This window comes from Microtus pennsylvanicus, chromosome 14 (assembly GCF_037038515.1).
Source record: "Microtus pennsylvanicus isolate mMicPen1 chromosome 14, mMicPen1.hap1, whole genome shotgun sequence".
Classification (NCBI taxonomy): Eukaryota; Metazoa; Chordata; class Mammalia; order Rodentia; family Cricetidae; genus Microtus; species Microtus pennsylvanicus.
Genome location: NC_134592.1, coordinates 27511665 through 27531368, shown reverse-complemented (window position 1 = coordinate 27531368; position 19704 = coordinate 27511665). Strand labels below are relative to the sequence as shown.

At 40.9% G+C, this 19704-nt stretch overlaps 1 protein-coding gene across 47 annotated transcripts in view; it reads left to right on the top strand.

Annotated features, from left to right (window-relative positions):
* Nrxn3 (neurexin 3) overlaps positions 1–19704 on the top strand; it is a 1550418-nt gene that overhangs the window by 505984 nt on the left and 1024730 nt on the right. For all 47 annotated transcript variants that reach the window (XR_012907734.1, XR_012907733.1, XR_012907732.1 and 44 more), the window contains one exon: positions 15103–15541. Coding sequence is in view for 39 of the 47 variants with exons in the window: in XM_075948192.1 (XP_075804307.1) it covers positions 15103–15541 (439 nt within the window). In the remaining 8 variants the exon portion in view is untranslated. The remainder of the gene's footprint in view (positions 1–15102; positions 15542–19704) is intronic.

Sequence of the window (19704 nt, the reverse complement as noted above, 5' to 3'; positions counted from 1 at the left end):
TTGCAATTCCTGCATTTTCTTTCCCTGTAAAATTAAGGTGACAGTCATGGGCTTTTGCAGGGCACCAGGAGCTAGTCTATGCATGCTGGCTATACAGCTGTAATCCTTACAGCAGCCTTTTGGCTGAGTGTGCAATGTCCCACTTCCAAATTGAAGACATGGAACTACAAACATTTAAAGAATGCGCACACCACACAGTTAGAAAAGAAAGCCTAGATAGTTTGATCTTAGAATATGTGCTATACACTATATTTTACATGCCTTTAAATCGTGATGATCAAATATCGTGACCCTTTACACCAGATAAGTCTGAAAAGTTCCAAGTTATACTTACATTCCGGTGAGTTCTAATAGTGTCCCCATTTGCTGTCAACCCTATTGTGCTTTCTTGGCTTAATTATGTTTCCCACATTGTATGTAAAGCACTAACAACGGCTCAGAGGAAGCCCTCTGATCAGGTTAGCTACTCACCACCCTGCCCCACCAAGAACCACCCCACACCCAGGACCCTGGATAGAGCTAGCCCATTAATTCAGGCTCTACAAGTATACTTCCCACTCTTGTAACAGGCATTACTTATTGATCCCAGCATAAGTCTTTCCTTCTTAATTTCCTAGGCAGCCACTCTTAATTACTCAAATTTGACATGTGAAATTAATTACTTGCTGTTCCTAGTTGCGTTGACTCTAAGAGCCCAAGCTTGGGGGGTAGGTAGACATCTGAAGTTAAACTGAGCTATGGCTTCTCTATCTGCATTAAAATCCAATACTGGGTTTTGACAGTGATAATAAATTGTGAACCTCTTTAGGTATCCTAGCTTTTTGAGAAATAGTTTCTCAAATAGTCCTATTTAACTCTTAGTCCACTATTTCTACCTGTTTTATATAACTGTAAAGATTTTTAATTTAACCAGTGATACCCTGCCTTAAATTGCCATTGAAATACTGTAGAGGTTGTTTGATAAATAAAGCAGAGGAGGGAGTCACTGCAGGAATTACAGCAGGCCTTTGAGAGTCAAGGCTTGGGAACAGGTCTTTGAATGTGTAACTGGTGGTGAAATTCATTTTAGGTAGGTTATACAAAGCATAAGGGACATCTAGTGGTTACCAACTTCTCTGCAGATTTATAAAACATAATAAAAGTCAGTCACAGGGGAGTTCAGGCTAAGACCATCACCTTGGTTTTTTTCTTTTTCTTTCTGAAAGAATATGAAGCTGTGGGGGGAGGGAGGGTGGAAGTATTTGGGATGAGTTGGGACAAGGTAAAATATAATCTAAAATATTACATGAAACATTAAATTAAAAAATTTTAAAATAATCGCCACCTTGTAAGGAAACACATAACAAAGGTGGTGGTGCTGTCCAATGACAAATGGGTAAAGTCAGTGAAGAGTAAAGACCTGCTGTTCTCTGTCATCCTTGTCAACCGGACCCAACTCTTATACACTGTCTTCTGCGCCAGACTGGAGATTACTCTGTTATCTGCTACCTGCCAGCATGTTGAATTTTCCCCACCACCTTTCCCATATCTTTTACTGATTATAGGGGCACCTTTTTGGGCCCCTTTGAAAAAACATCTGATTAGGATGTTCATTAGGCTAGAAGCAGAACTGTTTGGCCAGCCAGATAAGAAATAGTTTGTAATTGCTTTTGACAGGCAGACCCACTTTGGATGTTGCTCAGCCGTAAAGAAACCCATAGCTTCAGTCTGTGTATTTAAATAGACATAGGTCTCATACATTAACAATAAACGGATGTATTATTTGAACACATCTTCTTAGGCCCTAAGAGTACTACCGGAATTTCCTCCATAGGCTAGGCTCTCTTTGAAAAACCAATCACTCTCCATGGTGTTGAACCAACTACTTCTCTTTCAGTACTGCTTAGACTACTTGCCTGTCTGGTATGCTACTGATGTTTTTGATCAACCATGCTAGACTCCTTGAGGACTCTGTTTCATTAAATATTTAATAGAATTTTATACTCTTCCGCATTTAGACCTTTCATATAACCTCGTTCTCCAAACTCTGCTTGCCATGTCTATTGTCATCTGTCTCTTTTCACGTTAGCTGCTGACAGTCAGCAGTCGGTAATTATGGCCAAAAGCTTCATTTCCGGGATTGATTTCAGGTCTCTGGCTTTGGATAGAGAAGGTACCAGCTCTAGGGCAACATTTTCAAGACATCTATGTGCAGACGACAAGTCCAAGGTTCATTGTTTTTTTTTTTTATTGAGAAAAGGAAAAAAAAAGAAACCAAGTTTCCACCTCCTCCCAGCCTCCCATTTCCCTCCCCCTCCTCCCACCCTTCTTCCCCTCCCCCCACTCCTCTCCCCTCCCTCTCCAGTCCAAAGAGCAGTCAGGGTTCCCTGCCCTGTGGTAAGTCCTAGGTCTTCCCCCCTCTGTCTATATCTAGGAAGGTGAACATCCAAACTGGCTAGGCTCCCACAAAGCCAGCACATTACATAGGATCAAAACCCCGTGCCATCAGCCCTCACTGTTCGCCATGTTCAGAGAGTCCAGTTTTATCCCATGCTTTTTCAGTCACAGTCCAGCTGGCCTTGGTGAGCTCTCAATAGATCAGCTACACTGTCTCAGTGGGTGGGTGCACCCCTCGTGGTCCCAACTTCTTTGCTCTTGTTCTCCCTCCTTCTGCTCCTCATTGGGACCTTTTAGAAGGAGTTTATAGTGACGCTTTAGCATGCTCCAGAGTGGAAGGCAGAGTTGTGGTGAACTTCGGCAGCTCATCTCTTAGAAGATCTTGATGGAATCTATGACTGAGTTGTGCACTTCTTCCATTAGTGTTCTGCCAAGGCACATAAACCAGTGACAATGGCCACTCTAAAGCACAGACACTTCCATATAAGCAGTCTTCGAGCACATTTCCTCAGCATGCACACTGGGGAAAATTCCTCGAAATGGTTAGTGGTCCCATCAAATGCCTTTTACCTGCCTGCAGTTCTTTAATTTTTCACCATCTCATCACGTATTGTCAGGCAGAATAAACCTAGAGTTTCCTTCTTGATTATGGTGAGCACTGGCTTAGAGGCGTTAGCAAGCAGTCCTATGATCTTACTTGTTGCTCTTTACTCTCCATTTGCCTCTACTTTATCGTTCATATATGTATTTTCTGCCAAGTACTTGGAGACAGAAAGTTGCGGTTTATGCTGCTTGTGAAGATGCCCACTTCACAAGGGGGAGACAGACAATGGCAGTTATAACATGGAGCCATGGGGGTTCTGAGAAGGGATCTGGGGTGTCAGTGGCCATGACATGAGTAAGGACCCTGGAAAGTTCCCAAGGAGGGATTACTCATATGGTCAAAAGCAATTATCCAGAAAAATCAAGTAAGAACCATCTCTGGGGTAATGATCTTGGGGCAATGCATAATTCGGTGAGATGACAACCAAGTGGGAACCAGAGAGGCAGGGTCTTCTACACAGGGGTAAAAAATGATCCTCATTTAATTTTGAAGTTGGTGAACAGCATTGGAAAGGTTTTTTTTTTTCTTTTAAAGGAAACTGTGTAGTGATTAGAGCCATTTCTAGATGTTGGAATAAAAATAGCATACTATATCCCTGGTAATTCCGGAAGCCACCGTTTCAACTTTGTCAGCTTTCTAATCAAACTGCAAAAGACTTCCTTTATACTCTAAAAAAGATCCCTCTTTTTGTCATCAATTGCATAATTGAAGTATTTTTAGAGCTTTTGAAAATCAGGAACCACCTACTTATCTGATTTTAGTTTCTCTGCTCCGTGACATGAAACTTCTGCACCAGTCAGACCTGTGCCCTCATCGAATATTCTAAGGCAGGAGGGAATGTAGGCGTTCACTGGGTATGTCTGTTTAGCATACAGGAAAAGACAAGGCATGAGAGTGGATGTGGACCCGACCCTCTACTGTGTACCAGGGATCTTATTAAATTCTTGGGGATGCTTTGATGGTCACACCAGGAATGTACTATTTCTGTTTATAAATCTCACAGTATGAGGATCTGAAGAGTGTCATTCCTGGAAAGTACAGGGGAGTTCCAATTCGTGTCAAGTTTCGAATCATACGTGCCCTTGAGTGTCAACCAGAGAAACAGCTATGTCCCACTGTAATTCTGCTTCTGAAAATATCTTCACATTAAGCATCCCTGGCCTGTTGGTGATGGTTGTTCTTGTGCTCCCTTGTATCCTCCATGGTCAAGAGCTAAAGGTCTAATAGTTTCTTAAAACCTTCAAGCGGGTTGTTTTCTTTGTAGCATTTTAATATAGGAGGATAATTTTATTATGTTGGGTTTTGTGTTAGATGATAAAAGTAGAGAATAGTTCCTCTTAATTTCATGAGCATTTCTTTGAGAAGAGTTCCAAGGCTTGCCCTGGGTTGAGTGGGAAACATAACGTAGAATGCAATGCCTTCAGTTAATGAGGAATACCATCCTTTAGCTTGGAGGGGAGAGGAACATCTTTGCTGACATGGACCAAAGAGATGGAGAGGGTTTGCTGTGCCAGTGTGACTCTGTCAGGCAAATAAATCTGTAAGCCTAAATGCGACTGGAATACATGTACCAATCTGCAGAGTGAGGCCCTTGGGCTGACATTGTCCTTCTTTGGTTCATGGGGATAGATCCATAATGCCTGGTCCACAGCTCGCTCGCTCTCTCTCTCTCTCTCTCTCTCCTCTCTCTCTCTCTCGCTCTCTCTCTCTCCCTTCCTCTCTTTTCACCCTCTGTCTTTCTGTGCATGCAGGCCCACATGACTGGGTAGTTTTATTCAGAATGGCTTAGGTATTAGCACTTTGCTATTCAACATCAGCTTGTCTGTTACTTCAATTTCCCCTATGTCCCTTTTATCTTTTCCACCCAAACTATCACAGACGTTGCCATATATCAGAGGAACTAGGCTGGTGGGCCCTATTGGGACTCAGCCTGTGGAAGTATTTCATTTGATCTATAGCCTACTAGATCACACAGCATTTCAAATAAATTTAATTACTTGTCAGCAGTATTCTTCTTGCTTCTTTTAGCTGGAATCTTTTTGACCTTTTGCTTTGAACCCTAAAACTGAGTTTTCTTTTTCCTGGCTCCTGCCTTGAAGACCTGAAACTCAGTTTTCATTTTCTGTTTATGGTTTTGGTGTATTTATTTATTTATTTAAGCTTTGGCAGATCCTGACCAGTGGTGTCAAAATCTAAAGCTTGTAAATAGCAGGCACTAACATATGTAGCAGATGAGACTTGGAGCCCCAGGTTGAATGGCAGCTGCTTCTCAGCAGGCAGAGTGAGTTTATTGAGCCCTGTTAGCAAGACCATAGCTGCAGATGTGGTCCTGGCCATGCCAACTATTAGGTTCTTCTGACTTTGGAAGCTAAGAGGACCATCTGCTGCCACATTTGTGCTTGGACTTTGCTGTTCGAGTTTGGTCAGTTGGTATAATGTGAGGGAAAATGATGTTAATGATGATCAGGCTTAAATCTCAGTGAGCATAAGAGACAGAAAGAGAGTAGCCACCGTGTGTGTATACTATGCTACATAATAAGTATCATGTCAAATAATTAATACACAATTCACTTTATACATAAATATTTAATTCGGGCATTTGTTAAATCAAGTGTATCATTAGCTGTAACTGCCTTTGGGACTGACAATACATTTAAGACTTATCCTGGGACAAATATCTTTCCTTTCTAATGACTCCATGCCAAAACAGACTGTCTGTTGATAATTTATAACATTTCACAGAAAATAACATTTACTGAGTGCTCCCTAAGAAGCAGGAACTATGTCAAGTCATTTCCTATAGAGTAAAGTTACCAACCAGGTGATGGTGGTGCACGCCTTTAATCGCGGCACTCGGGAGGCAGAGGTAGGCGGATCTCTGTGAGTTCGAGACCAGCCTGGTCTACAGAGCTAGTTCCAGGACAGGCTCCAAAGCCACAGAAAAACCCTGTCTCGAAAAACCAAAAAAAAAAAAAATAGAGTAAAGTTATCTCACGTATTTTTTACACTCCTTTAAGGAGGGACTTGTCATCTCCATTATCCTTTGTCTCTAGTCTGAGTCAAGTTAAGTACTTTATCTAATGCCACAGATCTGGTATAGGGAGATCAGGCTTAAACACTACCAAAGGGTACTCCTTAGTCCATGATCCTAACAGTGGCCCCCTACTGTCCCTTGAGTCTAGTATCTACTTTAATAAAGGTATGAGGATTTAATACATCAATGCAGTTAAAGCTAGTTCAGACTCTAAAAGGTATAACCTATATTTTTGTTTATTTACATTTTGCTCATAAGGTATTTGAAATCTATTGAGAAGATCAGACTTAAATTATTTCATAGTAACAAAGCTACTAGTTTTAAGTGACAGATGAGAAGGCTGTTCAGTAGAAGGAGAAATCACAACTGACTGGAATCATCAGTTGCCTGGGGCACAGAAGACAAAGGGGCAGAGATAGTAGGCTGTTTGATCCGGTAGAAATCCCAGAACCTGCATTCTTTTGCAGTTTTTCTTAGGCATTTATTTGTTTTTTTGCCCTAAGAAGTGTCACATAATAATGAGATTACCCCAAATTTTTTCTCTAAAAGCCATGGCATTCTGGAAGATAGAGACCAAAAGCTCATTTCATTATTCTCTATTCCACAAGGGCTAAATTGGGGTGGAGGATAAACTCTCTTTGTTTCTTAGATGCTCCATGTGCAGAAATTAAGTAGAAACACTGTATTAAGATGTGTAGCTAGCATTGCTCTGCCTAAGGTACCCTCATGACTGGCTTCTCCAACACCAATATTTTGTACCTCTTAATGCCTCAGAGAATGTTTTTAGTGACCTCACTTTCTAATACCCACCAAAGACCTGGACAAAGACAATGGAGCTCAGTGGTCAAATCATGTACATACCTGTAAATGATTTAAGGATGAGTAGGTGAATTTACTGAAATTGTCCTATATGTGACCCCACAGATGATTAAAGATGCTTGACAATCAAGACAAAAGTAAGTTTGGTCCTCCTAGTGTTTGACAGTATAAATAGTTCCTAGTACCTTCTGGGCATGCATTCCTTCATTCCTTCCAGTTTTCTTGTTGGAGGATTGAGGGTACAGAATTTGCAACATATCTTATGTAAATCTGTCCACAAGAAGTTAAATATGGCTGAAGATGAGGTGGAAGGGGAGAGGAAACTACTTCTACGAGGGGGAGCTTTTGATGAGTTCTTAAGGGTCTGCCTTACAACCCAGTCATCATGAAAGAGTTTTAAATGTTAAAATTCAGCTTGTGCAGGCAGACTCCCAACCCATGTAAGGGCATGAGGCAGTGGGGGCAAAATGCTTCATCACTTACTGGCAACAAAAGGGTTCTAATTTGTCAACTGTAGGAATCAACATAGGTGGAAATGTGTGGGATGAACTGGATGAAGGTCCCGGGGAAGGGGTTATTTACATACCTTGGAGAAGAGAGAGAAAACTGCAGTTCAAGGGACCAGAGGAACAAAGATAGTCTTACTAATGTATGATCCATATAGAAGTTTTCAAGGGGATGCTGATAGGCAGGTATAAGAGCCCACTAGAGAGAGATGGATTCTCATAGGTCCAAAGAGCTTTGGGTAACAAGATAAATTTTATACACTGTTGAGGGATTTCTGCTTTATGCAAATATATAACCTTATAAAGAGCCTAAAAATAACCATTCCTGGAGCTCACCCTTGCCCTGGTGCAATAGGAGAATTAGAGGGTCAAGTCCTGACTATGGCCCTCCTTGGCTTTATGACTTTGGTCTGGTAGCTATCTTCCTCAGCACCTTTCAATGATGTTGGTCCATTATCAATGTTTTTAGCTATCTATTGTAGATGATATATAACAGTGTTTTCCCAAGAGGCTGGCACATTGTAGGTCCTCCATAGGTGGTACCTACTATTATTAGATTGCCCTCATACTCAGAATTTTTTTATATTCCTCTGTATCATGATTACCGAGGAAAACAAATATATTTGTTCAAAGAGAATTTGTTTTAACCCCGAGCTTCTATTCTTAGTCCTTTCGCCAGCTGGTCTCCTAAACATGAATTATAAGCACAAACAATAGTCTTTACAAATCCATGAGCAGGATAGTTAAGATCAACTTGTCATTCTTATACTCTGCCTCTCAGGCTGTGTGACATCTTCCCCCATGGGGCACCATGTCTACTTTGTTTTTAATTGCTTCTTGCCAGGGCAGCTTGTCAACGAAGGCTGCTGCTTTCTGTCACTTGATGCCACTTGTTTTGTCTAGTTCAGTTCATCAGTTGGGGCACTTGCTTCAGTGAGAGCCAGATTTTTAAAAGAACATGTACCAATGTTAATTCACCTTGGGCAAAGGTCTGGCTGGGCTTCCTCTTTCATGCCCTAGTGCACACACCTAAGGCATCAGTACTTTTCTGCAAGGCTGCTGCATGGTTCTGCTTAGAGTATGTGTAGGAGGGAAAGAGACGATGACAGCAGTAGAGCTAGACATTTGAGGGTCTCAGGACTGCAAGACAATTGCCCTCTTATCTGTCTCTTCTTAGTAGGAGCTATTCTACAAAATCACACTTTGGAGCCACTTGTTTCCGGTAGAGTTTCAGCATTGTTAGAGATCAAGATGTAGCATTGCTTTTCCCTAGATTTTTGTGACAGTTGAGAAGTTACTGTGTTCTACTATGTATAGCATTTAATTTCTTTGTGCCCTTTACCTGGAAATACAAAGTGATCATTGTGAAGGTATGGATTGAGGAGATGAGTAAAATTGAGATTTACAAAACTCAAGTCCAAATGGATCAAAGACCTCAACATAAATCTAGCCACACTGAACCTCATAGAAGAAAAAGTGGGAAGTAACCTTCAATGCATGGGCACAGGGGACCACTTCCTAATATAACACCAGTAATACAGACACTGGTAGAAAGAGTAAATAAATGGGACCTCTTGAAATGGAGAAGCTTCTGTAAGACAAGGACACAGCCAATAAGACAAAATGGGAGTCAACTGAATGGGAAAAGACCTTCATCAACTCCACATTGGATAGAGGACTTATAGCCAAATTATATAAAGAACTCAAGAAACTAGAGATCAAAATACCAAATAATCCAATTAAAAATGGGATACAAATCTAAACAGAAAATTCTTAACAGAAAAATCTCAAATGGCCAAAAGACACTCAAGGAATTGCTCAATATCTTAGCCATCAGGGAAATGCAAATCAAAAGGACTCTAAGATACCATCTTACACCAGTAAGAATAGCTAAATTTAATAAAACTGATGAAAGCATATGCAGAAAAGGATGTGGAGTAGGGGAAACACTCCTCCATTGCTGGTAGGAGTGCAAACTTGTACAACTACTTTAGAAATCAGTATGGCGGTTTCTCAGAAAATTGGAAATCAATCTACCTCAAGCTCTAGCAATACCACTCTTAGGCATTTACCTAAAGGATGATCACTTTTATCATAGGGACATTTAATCAACTGTATTCACAGCAGCATTATTCATAATAGTCAGAACCTGGAAACAACCTAGATGCTCCTCAACTGAATAATGGGCAAAGAAAAGAAAATGTGGTACATTTACACAATGGAGTACTACTCAGCAGTAAAAAACAATGGCATCTTGAAATTTGCAGGTGAAAGGATTGAACTAGAAAAAAAAAACATACTGAGTGAGGTAACCCAGATCCAGAAAGACAAATATGGTATGTCCTCACTCAAAAGTGGATATTAGACATAGAGCAAAGCATAATCAGTCTATAGTTCATGACCACAGAGAAGCTAGGTAACAAGGAGAACCATAAGGGAGATGAATCCCCTGTGAAGAGGAAATAGACAAGATCTCCTGGAGAAAAAAATGGGAGCATGTGGGGGAGGGGAGGATGAAGAGTAGAAAAGGAGGGGGAGGAGAGAAGGGAAAGGGAAAGAGAGCATGAGGGAAATGGGATGGTTGAGATGGGGGAAGGACAGAGAGGGAGAGCAAGGAAAGAAATATCTTGATTGAGGGAGCCATTATGGGGCTAGTGAGAAACCTGGCACTAGGGAAATGCCTTGGAATCCACAAGGATGACCTTGTAGTTGTTCTGAGCTAGTGGGAACTCACTGATTCTGGATTGACAGTAGGGGAACTTACATAGTTCCAAACTAGTCCCTCTGAATGTGGGTGACAGTTGTGTGACTTGGGTAGCCTGTGGGGCCACTGGAAGTGGGACCAGGATTTATCCCTAGTGCTTGAACTTTTTGGGGCCCATTCCCTTTGGAGGGATACCTTGCTCAGCCTAGATACAGGGAGGAGGCCCTTGGTCCTGCCTCAAAGTGATGTGTCAAACTCTCTGAGGAGTGCGTGGCGGGGGGTGGGAGGATAGGTAGAAAATAGGGGGAGTAGAAGTAGGGGAGGGAGAGGGAATGGGATTGGTATGTAAAATGAGAAAAGATTGTTTTAAAAATAAATTTAAAAGAAAATAAAATTCAGATTCAGAAAGGGTACTTACTGTCAGCAAAGGAAGATGTTGGTTTTTTTTTTTTTCCATCACTGAAGAAAGTCAACATACATAGACAAGCAATTTGGGGGTTGTAATAGAGAGCTTGCCTACCAAGAGGCTAGTTATCATCAACCACTTTCTGCCCCCGATTTTCCCAATCATTTCTACAGCAATCTGCATTTGTCAGTCCTGGTCCAAGCACTGTGCTCTTCCCATGGAAGAGTTGGTCTTCATATTCATTTTTTTTACTGTTTTTATTGAGCTATACATTTTCTCTGCTCCCTTCCTCTTCCTTCCCTTCTACCTTGTCCTATGACCCCCACACTTTCAATCTACTCAGGAGATCTTGTCTTTTTCTACTTCCCATGTACATTAGATCCATGTATGTCTCTTTTAGGGTCCTCTTTGTTGTTCTCTGGGGTTGTGAATTGTAGGCTGGTTTTTCTTTACTTTATGTCTAAAAGCCACTTATGAGTGAGTACATAATATATTTGTCTTTCTGGGTCTGAGTTACCACACTCAATATGTTTTTTTTTTTCTAGATCCATCCATTTGCCAGCAAATTTCAAGATGTCATTATTTTTTCTGCTGTGTAGTACTCCCTTGTGTAAACGTACCACAATTTCTTTATTTGTTCTTTAGTTGAGGGGCATTTAGGTTGTTTCCAGATTCTAGCTAATATAAATAATGCTGCTAAAAACATAGTTAAGCACATGTCCTTGTGGTATCCCTGAGCATCCTTTGCATATATACCCAAAAGTAATATTGCTAGGTCTTGACATAGGTTGTTTTCTAATTCTCTGAGAAATTGTCATACTGATTTCCAAAGTGATTGTACCAGTTTGCACTCCCACCAGCAAAGGAGGAGTGTTTCCTTTACCCCACATCCTCTCCAGCATAAGTTGTCATCTGTGGTTTTGATCTTGGCCATTCTGACAGGTATAAGATGTAATCTTTGAGTTGTTTTGATTCGCATTTCTCTGAGAACTAAGGATGTTGAGCATTTCCTTAAGTGTCTTTCATCCATTTTAGATTTGTCTGTTGAGAGTTCTCTATTAGGTCTGTACTCCATTTTTTAAGTTGGATTTTTTGCTCTTTTGATGTTTCTTGAGTTCTTTGTGTCTTTTGGAGACTGGGCTTTTGTCTCTTCACTTTTTGTTTTGGATCCCTGTAAGGAGAGCTGCTTGAGTTTTCTCTCTCTATTTTTTGTTCAGAGGGCCCAGGCTCCTCATTTTCTTTTGGATGAGCTATTGTTGCCCACTAATAGTGTCCATAAGTAGAAAAGTATTGCATTCAAGCACAGAGCAAGGCAGAGCTTGATTCCCATTTGGAGATCATACAGGCTAGGGCATCACATTGGGAATAAGAAAGGAGATACTCCCAGTCAAACTCGATTGTTCCTTTTATGTATTCATCTGTGTAGTTGAGGATCCTGCTGTGTCTTCTTTGTTCATGGTCAGTCTGGTGGAACTAAACTAAGAAATTCAGCTTTTGAACTGGGAAGCTGATCATATATGACCTTCTACGACCTCAATAAGGAGCTGCCTGGGTGTGGATGGCAATACTAGAAAATATGTGTGCAGTGCTGCCTATGGAATCTGGAAGTAATGCTTGGATTCCGGGCCTGCTCCGCCTTCAGCAGCTGTATGCCTCTGAGCTCGTTCCTTAGCTATTTTCCGTGCCTATGAAATGAAGGAATGACTCCCAGTTTGCCAAATGGGTGGTGTCTGGGTGGGATGATACTAGAGATCCTGGTATTAGGTACTGGCAAGTGTTAAAAATCAGTACTATTTCAGTGATACTGACTATATAGATGGATCCATGGTCGAGATGACTTAATAGGCAAAGAATTTCCAATGCTTTGTCATAGTTGAGGATCCCACTGTACTTGTTTTAAGTCAACCGCTCTGCTTGATTCTTGCCTGGTGACAGGTTTGAGAAGGGAAACACCTTATAGCATGAAAATGACCCATCCAATTAATGCTTTCTCACTGAATTCGAATGGATGGTAAGGTTGATTTCGGCTCCGAAGCCTTGTTGCTTTACTGAAAGTATAAGTTAGACAGGAGTGTGCGAAAGATGATATAAGATTAACAGTAACCTCCACAACCACCCCCAAATAGCTGAGATTTTTGTGCACTTCCTGTGTGCCATGCTGTCTCTAAGTGATTTACATCTCTTAATTATTTCTTCCTCACAAATCAGTCTTCTCTTCAACTCTCATCGATAGACAGGAAATAAGCAGACTCTGCCAGTGTCGCGTACCTTCTCCATCCTTTTTCTTCCATTCGCCATGATCAGCATTCTTGTATGGAGGTGATGTCACTCAGAAATTGGAACACTGAATATCATACAGAAATACTGCATAGAAATTTCAGGTCTGGGGCTAGAGAGCTGACTCAGTAGATAAAATCCTTGCTGTGTAAGTGTGAGGACCGAAGTTCACACCCCCAGGACCCACATAAAGCTGGAAGCAGTGGTGTGCATATGTAATCTCCATGCACCTAGGGTGAGGGAGAAACAAAGGCAGGATAATCTCTGGAAGCTCATAGACCAGATAAACAGCAGCAAAGAGGAGGCGCTGATTCTAATACGGTGGAAAATGGGAGCTGATGCCTGGGCTTGTCTTCTGACCTCCACATGTGTGTGGTGACGCATACATACCTGGACTTATACACAAGAACATGTGCGCATACACACACACACATACACACACACACACACACACACACACACACACACACACACACACACACAGGGGAAGGGATAGGAGTTAAAGAGAGAAGTGCTAATAAGAGTAAAATATTATAAATATTTTTGGAAAATCTAGATTAATCCCTGTGGAATTATGGATTGTTTAAGGTTTGGAAAGTCATAACAGACTTTTTCATCTGTTGTATAAACCACTTTGTTTTGTAAATTTCAATCCTCATCTAAGTAAATGTCCTCAACTGTCTAAATTAGGGTATCATCCTTTGCCTCTGTGTCGAGGGCATATTCAGTGTGATTATAAAATAAAGCCACACACCCTCCTGTGGTTGTTTTTTTTTGGTTTTGTTTGTTTGTTTTTCTCTTTGGGAGCTGCCACCCAGCTTCCAAATAAACACATGGCGTCTTATTATTACATAGGAATTCCCAGATTTAGCCTGGCTTATTTCTAGCCAGTTTTTTTTTTTTTAACAAATTATCCCATTTACCTTTTGTCTCTGGTCTTTTACGTTTCTCTATTCTATGTTCCTTTCTTTCCTTCTTATTCCTGGCTGGCTGTGTGGCTGGGTGACTGGCCCCTGGAGTCCTCCTCTCCTTTTCCACTCCTCTCCCTGCTTTCTTTTCTCCTGTTCTATTTATTCTCTCTGCCTGGAAGCCCCACCTATTTCTCTCTCCTCTAACTATTGACCGTTCAGCTCTTTATTAGACCAATCAGGTGTTTTACATAGGCACAGTAACACAGCTCCACAGAGTTAAAGAAATACAACATAAAAGGATGCAACACATCTTTGCACTATTCAGCAAATGTTCCACAGCAGAAATGAATGTAGCACATTTTAAACTAATATTCCACAGCACTCTCCTCCTAACCAACACTCATAGCTCTCAATCATTTAAAAAATTCTTCAGTGTGTGTTTACATTGTGTATGCATGTATGAATAAGACATGCTTATGCCATGACATGTGTAGAGATGAAAGAACAACCTTAAGTGTTAATCTTTAACTCTACCTAGGTTGAGACTCAGTCTCTTGTTGACGGATACATAAGCCAGGTTACCCAGTTCATGGAATTCAGGGGTTTTTCCTGCCTCTGTCTCCCATCCTGCCATAGAAGCCTCGGGATTAATGGCACACACTACCACATTCAGCTTTAAGTGGCTTCTAGAATCCAAACTCAGGTCCTTACACTTGTGTGGCAAGCACTTTACCCAGTGATCTGTCTCTCTGCAGGCCCAGTCAATCATCCATAAAGGCAATACGTCCACATAGTTTTGAATAATGAGACATGGGGATATTGTGAAAATGTAAATCTCCCAGTTCTGAGTATGAATCTCACAAATCCACCATCCTGAAAATTTCATAGTTCATAGTAATTTATACTTATATAAACCTATGCATTTGTGACTCTCCATTGTCATAAAATGGTAAGGTAATTATCAGTTTGTCCTAGATCTAGCTCCGCTTAACAAAATGACCAGGAAGGACTCACATAAAAACCGGAGGCAATACATAATTTTAAAAGGCAGCATTGTGTTCCATTATAGAGGGATGTCGTCTATTATTGATGGTCATCAAGGTTTGTTTGTGGCCTTTTACCAAGGATGTTTTAGTAAATGTGTTTGCATATTGCACCTGTACAGCACAGCGTCGCTGGAGTTTTTCTCAGAAACTCATATTGATAACGTGGTGACATCCAGAAGCAGGGTACCAGGAGGAAGAGAAAAGATAGACAGTGGCAGTGGAGAAGCTCATTCTGTGCTTGTATATGCCCAGACATCTCCTGGGGTGCTTTTTTTTGATAAGTCTTTTGCTTCACATGTTGTTTCAGACCATTATGTCCTGAAGATGCTTCAGACCCTTTTCTTGGCTGCCCAAGGAGTGATGGATTGATACTGTTCGCGAGATTGATTCACATGGCACTTTTGTTTGGCTTTTGACAGGTTGTTTATAAGAATAATGACATCCGTCTGGAGCTGTCTCGCTTGGCCCGGATTGGGGACACCAAGATGAAAATCTACGGGGAAGTTGTGTTCAAATGTGAGAATGTGGCCACGCTGGACCCCATCAACTTTGAGACCCCAGAGGCTTACATCAGCTTGCCCAAGTGGAACACCAAACGCATGGGCTCCATCTCCTTTGACTTTCGCACCACGGAGCCCAATGGCCTGATCCTCTTCACTCATGGGAAACCCCAAGAAAGGAAAGACGTCCGGAGCCAAAAGAACACAAAAGTTGACTTCTTTGCTGTGGAGCTTCTTGATGGCAACCTGTATTTGCTACTTGACATGGGTTCAGGCACCATCAAAGTGAAGGCCACTCAGAAGAAAGCCAATGATGGGGAATGGTACCATGTGGACATTCAGCGGGATGGCAGATCAGGTAAAAAAGGAATTAGGACTGAGAATGGATGAAAGCAGTAGCTTCCTTCCCCTCGGGGTTTTATATATTTATTATAATAATCACTTGCATGCTCAGCTGTCCCCTAGTATTCTCTCTAATGGCTGTTGGATTGGAAAATTATATTTACGGACAAGATACCTACCTTGTGGTTAGCTGGCATTCTTAGCTTCTCTATCATTCCGCCCAATGGTTTTAATGATAGTTCTAAGTCCCTAGCACCATGAGTAACTTTAGAAGTAGCATTTCTATTCCTATTACAGGGACTGTCATGGTGTGACAGCCCCCTACCCTTTCTTCTCCTCTCTCTTATCACCATGGAAACTGACTGTGACATCACAAACATTACATTGTGTGATTACTCTGTTGCAAGAGTGTATGCAATGATAGCCCTTCAGTAATTGGCAACAGTCATATTGCTGGGAGGAATTATGACAAGAAAGGAAACAGCAAATTGATTTTTCCTGAAGTCATGTTCAATTTAAAGCCTTCCTTTGGTGTGAAAGCCCATATTTCATTCTTCTGCTCAGACCTCACTAACTCCCCATTCCTCTTCCTAACCTTTTACATTTGGTTTAAATGACTTTGTTTGTTTCTGTGGCTTCAGATCAAACAAAGTAGCCCCAGGCAGTACACAGCTACTCTGGAAGAGTAACAAAAAGAGAGGTGGGGGTAGCCAGCAATAGAAAATCTGGGCTTTTGAATGCCTAAGCAGGCTGCCTATCTTTCTAAGGACCCTCTGGTGATGATGGTCATAGTCTATGTTATTAGTAAGGGTGTTTCCCCAAGAGGACTAGTACTGCATCTGAATTTCAGGCTCATCTCCTGATTCCGCATACACAAGACTGGCTTTAGTTTCATTTGCTGTAGTTGTATGGATTATTTCTGTAAACACACAAAAGTCTTCATCTGGGAATTTTTATGTCTAGTTTTTTTTTGACCAATATTACAAAATGAGAGGTCCACCCCCCAAAAAAGAGAAGCTAAGTAGAAATGGCTGAACTTCCATGGAATGGCAGCTTTTGTGTGTAATTCCCCAGACAGAGGGATGGCAGAGATGAATGACACTGCCCTCAGGAAGATCTGGATGGGGTCTGCGTAGGATGCAGTCAGTGGTAGATTGTGGCCTTGGATGTTTTACTGACCAGTAGTAGGTTTCTCTATTGATTGTCTGAAATCTGGTCCCAACCAAGAGGCTCCAAATTAAATGTGCTTGTTGAGCAAGAATGAATGGTTTGTGATTTTTTTTATTTAAAAAAGAAAAACACAAAAAGTTAATTTCTCTAGTGGCTAAATTTCTCCCTGTCTTTCTTAAGTTTATCAATGAAATGTCAGCTGGGGCAGGACTAAACCCCTGTCTCAGAATTGTCTATAAAACACTGCTGGTGATTAATGCAATGTGTCGAGTTATGCTATGGTTGAAGAGTTTTATGTGGGATTAACTATGACCTTGCTATGACTTAGCAGTGATCCATTGCTGTTCTATGAAGGCCAGTGCACAGAAAGATACCATATGTTTATTTTTGGTTATTCCCAATACTAATTGTTTTTTCTAGTTTTGTCCTTTTAGGGTTACTGTTGCTGTGATGAAATAGCATGACAATGGCAACTTGGGGAGGAGAGGATTTATTTTTCTCACAGTTCCATATCAGTGAGGACAGGAACTCAAACAGGGCAGGAACCTGGAGGCAGAAGCCCTGGCAGAGACCATGGAGGGGTATAAACAGAGATTGCTTTTTGGTTTCCCAGACCTGAATAATCACACAGAAGCTATATTAATTACAACACTGTTTGACCAATAGCTTAGGCGTGTTCCTAGCTAGCTCTTCCATCTTAAATGAATCCATTTCTATTAATCTGTGTATCGCCATGAGGCTGTGGCCTGCCGGTAAGATTCCGGCTTCTTTCTCCTTCAGCAGCTACATGGCATCTCTTTGACTCCACCTACTCTTTCTATATATCCCTGTTGAGATTTTCTACCTGGCTTTACTCTGCTAAGTCATTGAAACAGCTTTATTTATCAACCAATAAAAGCAACACATATACAGAAGGCTATTCCACATCAGAGAGGTGCTATTTACTGGCATATTCCTTATGATATGTTCAATGTGATTTTTTTTTATAGAACTCAGGATCACATGCTCAGGGATGTCACCATCCACAATGGGTGGGGTCCTCCCCTACCAACCACTAAGTAAGAACAGGTTTGCTTAAAGCCTGATTTTAGGGAGGTATTTTCTGAATTGAGGTTCCCTCCTCTCAGATGACTCTAGCTTATGTCAAGTTGACATAAAACTAGTTAGTTAAATAGTATAGCTATGGTGGTTTGCATTTATAGAACTACCAGGGGACCCATCTTCCACAAATAAATTTGGATTTTAAGAGCCTTAAATTTCATATGTGGAAGCTATAGCATTAGTCAGTTTCTTGAAGTACTGACAATTTTGATCAAAGCCTATACAATTTAGTAAGTAAACAATAATTAGTTCATAAAAGCAATGTAACATTACATTTCAATATGATCTATTAAACTTCATTTCTTTGTGAGGATATTTTTCTGGCATCTTATTTTTTTTAAGTTAGCTATCTGTCTCTTTTAAAATAGGCATTTATAAAACAAGCATGTCCAAATGTGCCTTCTTCCTCAAGCATTCATAAGAATAACGGGCCTGATAGATGACCCAGAAAACATTTTAGAATAACTCCTCAGTGGAGACAGTGAGTCTTAAAACCCATTCAGTGCATTTAAAATGTGTTTGGCCATATATTACGAGCATAGGCTTTCTATGGTATACAATCCAAGCCCTAAATTTCAAATAGTTTCTCATACTGTCTATACTCGGCAAACTGACTGCATGTCTCTTGTCTCAGTTACTTTTCCGTTGATAATATAAATCACCCTGACTAAAGTGACTTAAGGGAGAAAGGAATTTTTGGTTTACTATTCCGAGGGTTACAGTCAATCATGGCAGGGAAGACATGGTATTACAAGAAGTAGACGTGGTGGCAGGAACAAGAGACTGGCCTTTCACATTGTATTCACAGTCAGAAAGCAGAGAGTGGACGGGAAGTTGGACCAATCTATCAAGTCTCAAGGCCTGCCTCCAGCAACTACCTGCTTCTTCCAGAGAGAATCTGCCTCCTATAGGTTCCCCAACCTTCCAATCAGAGAATCAGCTGGGGACTAAGTGCTCAAACACAGGAGCACATAGGGGATATTTCCCATTCAAACCATATTACCCTGTCAATTGATGATCACATTAGCCCTGTTTGAAGAGCTAAAGAAAGTTGTGTAAGATAAGATGCTAAGATACACAAATCTCAACTTCTTCCTTGTTTGAAATAGCAATTTTGTTAATTCTTTGAATATTTTATACGTGTATACAATTCATTTTAATTTTACCCATGTCCCTACCATCTCCCTCTAGCTTCCTGAGGACTCACCAGTCTATCTCTCTGATAACTCTTATTATTCTATTATTAATCATTATTATTACTAATTATGTAATAGTTTCCCCAGTCATATTAGTGCTGACCATGTGTGCATGGGTCTGGGACCATCCACTGGAGCATGGGAAATCACAACCATAAAGAAACTTGATTCTCCAGTCTTCAGCAGCCATCAGCCAATTGCTTCTCAGGCAGGGGACGAGCCTTGAAAGCTCCCTTGGCCAACCATGCTGGAATTTTAATGACTCCTATATCACAAAATTGTTTTGAGGGAGCAGTCTAAAAAATGCACTTAAATGGCAGCGGGGATCAGTGACAGAGTAAAATGCTTCACCTGTGAATCTCCAGATCCAACACAAAATCAGTCAGTAAATGCTTTTTTTTACATACATTAAATGAGGGAGTAGGTAAGATGGCTCAGTATTGTTAACAGCATTTATTGCTTTTGCTGAGGACCCAGGTTTGAGTCCCAGCATCCACAGGGTGGCTCACATCTATCCATCAGGTCCAAGGGATCTGATGCTCTCCTTCTGATCTCTGGAGGCACTAGGCATGCATGTAGATGCATATAGATGAATTTAAAATACTTGTACATAGAAAATAAAATAAATTAAAATACATAAAATGCTTAAAATCATCACCAGGATATTATTTTTTGTCATGTGGGTTTTTTAAAATACTAAGAACTAACAAAG